Below are 7654 nucleotides of genomic sequence, written 5' to 3'. Positions count from 1 at the left end.
CCGTTACGGCCAGAATAAATGTTCCATTATGGTACGTCTTATGGTTACGGTTATGGAAAGTGTGTGCGAGGACCATAAGCGTATCGGTCAATCACACTAGAAAACGTAAGGCAATAACGTAATAAGCAGTAGCAAAATGTTCATTTGCTTACTACATATTACTGCTTACGTTTTTTGTAGCTTTAGACTGCGATATTTCATTTATCGTACGACAAGGATGTTAATTGGCTGTAAGACAGAGAGATCCGAGAACCTCTTTGTCTTGTAGCGAATCAATAGGCTCGACAAGCTTGTCGTACGACAAAAAACGGATGAATGTAATGCCTGGTTTATGCTTCGGTCTTAACTCTAAAATCCTAAAATTCAGCCAATAGGGCTGCCAGTTTTAACTGGTCCTAACTGAAATCTGTATTCCATTGGCTAAATTTTAGGATTTTAGGATTAAGACCGAAGCATAAACCAGGCATCAGTCCGGTTTTCTGGAAAGGTTCGTCATCAAACTTCACAATTCTATATAATCTTATACGCTCTGATATTCATGATATAAAAAAAGAATCAACGCGGATTTATAGGATTTATAGGCATACAACGCATATAGATATATTTAAAAATACATGTATATAGATTGATAAATATATTTAATAAAATAAAAGTAATATTTTTAAAATGAAAGTTAAAATATTCTATCCAAGAGACGGATGAGGTGTGGTGTGCGAGATTAAACGAAAAAATCGATTAATCAAATAATAAAATTTAAAAACATGAATAAAGCAATTAATCCTGAAGAGAAATAGGCATTAAATTAAATGTATATGGATAGATTAAATGTCGATTATTTTTAAATTTATGTTAAGTAATCTGAACTATATAAAAACATTCAAAAATGTGGATATAAAGTTGTCTGATGTATACAAACATAATTCATTGTCAGAAGAAATACTAGTGATAGACGTTATTTGAATACAAGGAAGTGCTATCGTATTTATTCATCTAGCGTCAGAAAATAGCATATTTTACCTTTACTTTTGCAAATAATAAATCTGTTGCAGACAAATAATAAGTCTGCTTGTACTTTTTATATTCAGTATTTTTGCTTTCTCTATTTCTTCGACACCTACATATGTGTATCTCATTTTAAATTAAGGCAAACATTTTTGAGAATTTCAAGCAACGTGAAGATATAAATTATAGGCTAAGCAAATACTACCTAAATAAGATAATTAAATATGACATATCTATTGTTAATTCTATTGTAATATCTTGTCATATTAATGTGATGAAAATACTAAACTTAATATATTTAATATTTTAATTTATTGTATTAAAACGCAAACAAATATATATTTATTAAATTAGACAGAATCCAGAATTTAACAATTTTTTAAAATAAAAATTGCTTTTTCTTGTGCCATTTTTATCGCTAGCAATAAAAAGAAATTCGTAGCACTTTCATTAATCGAGATATCAATAAAAATAAATTAATTTTTAATTGTCTAATGTTTTTGTTGAATCGATTACCATTCAAAAAGTTTGCGATAGATTATACTTATATCGCTATTGAGTATTGCTTATAACAAACTATATGAAAATCACACTTATAAAGAAAGTGTGTTAAATTTTAAATACAAGAAACTGTTTTTAGATTTAGCCACCTAGCGAAGACCGCGCAATTAATATAATGGACTATAACTACTGGAATGCTGCTGAACAGACAAACGTTAGAAAACGTTCTTTTTTTATGCATGATAATTTATCATTTTTATTTTTGTTTGCAAATGCATACATTTTATCGTTGCTGAATGTTAAACAAAAACGAAATAATACATACATTATGCGTAAAACGGGATGTACCATAATAATATTGAAACGTTCATTGCTGCTAGAATACGTACCAGAACCCCTAGGGCCGGTCTCACCAACTCCGATTAACTTAATCGACCGATTGTTACATTGGAACTGACCAATCGCGTTTACTGTTCAGCAGAATTGATCAATTATGATTGACACTAAGGCCCAGTTCCACAACTCACGGTTAATTCTTAACCAAGGTTCAACTTGTTTCTCATCTCTTTCCAATTCTAGAATTGGAAAAAGACAATGAAATTGAACCTCGATTAAGAGTTAATCGTGGAACTGGGTCTTAATCGCTTGACTACCGATTAGGTTAATCGAAATTGGTGAGATCGGTTCCTATTCTTGAAAAGGATAAGGGAGTTAGTAAAAATCTAGGAAGAGAAAGGATAGAAAGACATAGCTATAGATGATCTTGTCTGAATATATCATACTTCTTTTGCCCTTTGTTTTTCACACACTTCCCTTTTATGAGCATAGCATATGATCGAGGGGGTAACCACTTAATGTAATCGTGGGACAGAGTCCTTGAAATCATTATAAAATTTATATGAAATCTCTATGCATAATCCGATAATTACATATAAAAATTTGTAATCAGATGAAATCATATGAAATCATGTAATCTGTGGGACAATATTTCAGCTAGTGGTTACCCCCTCGCATATGATATAACATGCAATATGTAAATAAACAAAAACATTACATTAGATAAAATCCAGAATTTCTATTTTTCTATAAAAATCGTTTTTCCTGTTACTTTTATTGCTAATAATGAAAAAATAATTTAGTCGTAGCACTTTTAATGAGCAAGATATTAATAGAAATTAATTAACTTTTGAATTGTCTATCGTTTTTTAAATCTGATTACTGTTTCAAAATGTTTACGATAAATTATATATCGCTTATATTGAATATTGCTTATATACGAAGTCAAGTTATATACGAAGATGTATCTTATAAAGAAATTGTGTTAAATACAAGAAACAGTTTTCAGGTTTAGTCATCTAGTGACAGTTTAACTAATTTTATTACTGACCCTGCTGACATCAGTGGACATCAGTGGCCATCAGTGGTCGTGTTCTGATATTCATTGCCATTACTGAAAATCTATGTAACATGAATTACTGAACTGTAAACTGTATATTTTCATTATTGGCAATCTATAACTGCGTCCCGTAAAGTGCACCAAAATACCAAATGTTAAACAAAAATAAAATACTACTTGCATGCATATCATGGCACTTTTCGAAATTAGACTCAAATCGAAACATGATCAGTATTACGATCTCTCATTAAACGTTTTTGAAATTACTTTTTGAACGATATAATACTCTTCTAGTAGAAGCCTTTCAAAAAAATATACGATAAGATGTGAATAATATTGAGTATTGCTTATAAGCTATTATGATAAATGTGGAATATATAAAGGAAGCACGTTAAAATTTAACTGCGAGAAACTACTTCTCAGTTTACCCATCTAGGGATGAATTAAGGAACTTTTCAGATAGTCATATGATATTTCAGTATATATTTTAAAGTTAGTCAGACTTAATGTAATTGAACTTAATCATATAATGTATAAGATGCACTGAGAATCAATCGTATATTAAAAGAATTAAATACAAAATACTGCACGTAAATATTATATGTTAAATTAAACATATTTTAATTTCTCTGTGTATAAAAGTTAATAAATCACTTATTAATACATATCATATCTAAATAAAAAAATAAAATTAAAATATCAGTATTATATTATTATGAAAATTTCAATCATACATCTGTTAATAAAATTATCATGAAAATACTTCTGTTACATACATAATATTTGATATTCATGATATTAATATTAATAATTAATTATCTTTTAGTATAATGTCATTTTATAAGATGAAGCTATATATACGAAATTACGATACAAAATTAAGCAAATAATATTAAAATTATTTTAATGTTTTACTTCTGTTGTGAATAAATTAATTTTAGTTTCATATAACGTTTAAAAACTTTAAACTACTTTCAAAAAATGTAGTACAAATATATTGAGTATTGCTTATAAAATTTTCTTTTAATGTAGAACCTATATATATAAAGAACATGTTAAAATTTAAATACGAGAAAGTGTTCTTATTTTTTGGTCCTCTAACGACAGATTAAGGAACTTCGTCTAAATAACTTTTTTTTATAATTGGAGTTGAACATGTCAGAGCGTTATTAATAATTCTACAAGTATCAGAAGAGTTCATTTTTTCATTTTATATACCATAATAATATAAGTCATTAGGCTTAAATATTCTTACCTGTTGAATATAAGTCATATTTTTATATAAAGGATATATACATTATACATATATACAATATATAAATGCAGTGAATCTTTTTTAATGAGAATTTTATTTTTTATAATGTGAACTCTAGAACGTAATTTGTTGTTCAATTCAACACAACAGTACATTTTTACATTCTCGATGTAATAGATCGGAATAGTATTCTTATTATTAAGAGATAAAAAAGTTGAAATCATTCTTTACAAGACAAACATTGTGGTAATAATTAAATTGTAAAAAGTTAGAGATAAAATATTTTTCTGTGTTACAAATTTATTGTAGTTGAACATGTTTGACGATTATGCCATCATTACACATTCGATAATAATATTCTTATCGAGAGAGAGAGAGAGAGAGAGAGAGAGAGAGAAGCCGATTTTGAATAATATAAAAATGAAACTTTATCGTGGAAAATGAAATGTTATTATTGATCTAAATATCACCAGTCTACAATGATATCCTTTAGTTTTACATATTTTACACATTCTGTTTGAATGTCACTAAAACTGTGTTTTAAATATATAAACATCAAATTGAGTACAGTTTATTATTTAATTTAAGTATATAATTTAGATATGCCTTATACAATACCTGAGATTATTTAAATAATTAACTTTATAATTTATTGATAAAAATATTTCCATATTATTTCAATATTTCTATAATACTAGTATATTACTAGATTTGTAAATTGTATAACAGGGAAGAAGTGGAAATATAATTTTACTCAAATAATATATTTTTATTGCTATATTAAATATTATATGTTAGTACATATATATAATTGATATATATATTTATGATTGAATTAATCAAATATATTGTATACTAAAGGTATAATATACAATATCATAATTTTTAATCAAATTTTATTAATTATTGATAATATTATGTTTTCTTTGTTGAGGTCGATGTTATTACATTATAGTTATCAGAAACTATTGAAAGTAATAGAGATATACGTATATCAGCAAAAATCATTTAAATCTTTTATAAGTATAAAAATGCCAATATGTTATACATTTTGTTGTGTATGTTATGTATATACTAAAAAAAAATTTTTCATATATAATTATATATAAAATATGTCCATATATATGTATAACATTTTTTTCCGGATACTTATTTCAAATATATATCTTTTCTTATTATTTTTTCTACATTGATATATAATATTTACAATGATGTAAAATATATGACACACATATATGATGTATGCAATAAAAAAAATATGTATATATGCAATAGATATTTTAGACGAGAAGCCAGTATCAATAACTGGTAGACAAGAAATAATATTTTTAAAACAGGCCATAAAATTTTTGAAATATTTTAATATTTAAATAAAAATCATAAATTATGTAAAGTAAATATATAGGTATCAGTAAAAACATATATGTATATATATATATATACACGTATAAGAGATCAGGGACACAGTTTTCAAAAACATAGCAAATAAATATTAATAAAATTCTGGCATCTTTTCATTTTATACAATTAATTACATATTAATTTTAATATGACTTATTTTACATATGGATAATGACTCTTTATCCTAATACAATATAATAAAATGTCTTTATAGAGAATGGTTAAATTAGATTCCTATTTAAGCTGGTCCAAGAATGTCCATATTTGCAGTTGTATCTTGGACATTGCTATGTGTGATCATATACTCTGAGACGGATATATATACTGCAACCAACAAACCGATAACACTTGCTACATAAACGTTACGCTGCAAAATAATACATGTTGCCACACAAAGTCCGAAATACGTCACATATCTTGCTAGATTTTCTTGTTTCTTGCGGCCAAGGAGATCTGAATCTAAATAATATAAATTATAAATACACGTCATTTAAAATTTATTATATTATATTATTATTTGTAATACTTACTCATACACAAATTATCCTGTTTATGATAATCTTTGGCGCATTTGATACACATGTCTGGCCCATCGCCAGTGCAACCATTGCAAGCTTTGTCGCAAGCTGAAAAGATTCCGAGTTTTTAATTTTAATATATCCATATTACAAAAATATAATTTATTAAAAAGTAGATATATACTCAAACAAGTATAGCTTCCATCTTTATTAACACAGAATTGATTGCCAAGACAAATGTCATTTTTTAAGCATTCATCGATATCAAAACAGCCTTTGTCTTCAATCATGTGCCATCCAGCAGCACATTTCTCACAATCCTTTGGACCAGCACCTCTGCAAGGTCCATCACACGCTGCATGGCATACAGAACATAGCAAAGTTTTTTCATCTTTGTAAGATTCATAATATCCTGGAGCACAATCTGAACAGATGTCTCCAATATATCCTTTTTCGCAGAAGCAGCCTCCATTTCCCTTTCTTGTGCCAGCCCCTTTACATTTGCCATTATTATTGCAGATGTTATCTGGGTATCCTGGACATTGCGTACAATTTGGGCCATAATGATCTTTTGGACAACAATGCTCTGTCTTTTCAATACAGATATAATCATATATATCTGGATGAGTATCTTGATGCTTAAACCACCATTTCTCTATCTGACTCTCTAATTCTTCAGCTAAAGATTGGCACTGCACTTGGCCACGCTCAACGTCTTTACATAAGTTTTCTTGTATTTCAATCAGTCGTATTTCACTTCTTGAATATGAGCCTAACTTATCCTCCTCCCAAGCACTATCTCCGCCTTCAAACTTTCCACGACTTGTCTTTTCTAAACCCTACAAAATAATTGTATTCATGAAAGAATTATTCTAAAATATCTTAAAATTATATATCTAAATAACATAACACAATTGTGTTACGTTTCATTTGATAGTTTTAACTTACAAAAAGATTTAAATATATAACTTATTAAATACTTCAAGATTAGGAATTCGTTTACCTTTTTGAAACTATTGGTAAGTACTTTGCATGCTGCGCAGGGTGGAAATTTTTGAGACTTGAGTTCTTCCTCACCTAACTTTCCTTTCTCGCATTGAATGTTGCTTATGCAAGTCAACAGGATCACAAAAATGCTAAGAAAAACAACGTTGGTCGGCACTCGCATTATAGCGTACCGGCTATCGACACGACTACTATATATTTATTTAAAAAATTACAAAGAGGAAGCACAGAGAGAAATGTCTGTTTTATTCTCGGGGAATAAGAAGCGAACGGACTCCCGAACGTTTATTCTATTTCAGACTAGATCATAATTGCTCTGAATAGTTTCATTTGAAACGTCTGACAGATTATCGTCCAAGGTTAGGCGGACTAGACGACAAAACGTGTCTGCCACATTAGCTGCGTTCAGCAGACTCAACAGTTTTGCAACCGTTTTATGATTGTCTGCTGAGATAGGACCATTCTTCTAGATCTAAAAGTATGATCCAATCAGCTCGAAAGAAATTTCCAACAGTTGCAAAACGAACGTTCTGCTGAACGCAGCCAATCGCAGCCATTGTCTTTGTAGCCAATGGG

The 7654-nt window shown here is 28.4% G+C and overlaps 1 protein-coding gene across 1 annotated transcript; it reads right to left on the bottom strand.

Moving 5' to 3' along the window:
- Positions 1-5754: 5754 nt before the first annotated feature.
- Positions 5755-7442, bottom strand: Creld (Cysteine rich with EGF like domains). The gene is made up of 4 exons (XM_018456445.1): positions 7077-7442; positions 6258-6912; positions 6086-6181; positions 5755-6014 (listed from the first exon to the last, which is right to left on the bottom strand). The coding sequence occupies exons 1-4, from the start codon at positions 7239-7241 to the stop codon at positions 5794-5796; spliced, it is 1137 nt and encodes a 378-aa protein (XP_018311947.1). The 5' UTR covers positions 7242-7442; the 3' UTR covers positions 5755-5793.
- Positions 7443-7654: the final 212 nt, after the last annotated feature.

The sequence above is a fragment of the Mycetomoellerius zeteki genome, unplaced genomic scaffold (assembly GCF_001594055.1).
Source record: "Mycetomoellerius zeteki isolate Tzet28-1 unplaced genomic scaffold, Tzet1.0 scaffold58, whole genome shotgun sequence".
Lineage (NCBI taxonomy): Eukaryota > Metazoa > Arthropoda > Insecta > Hymenoptera > Formicidae > Mycetomoellerius > Mycetomoellerius zeteki.
This window is presented reverse-complemented; position numbering and strand designations above follow the sequence as displayed.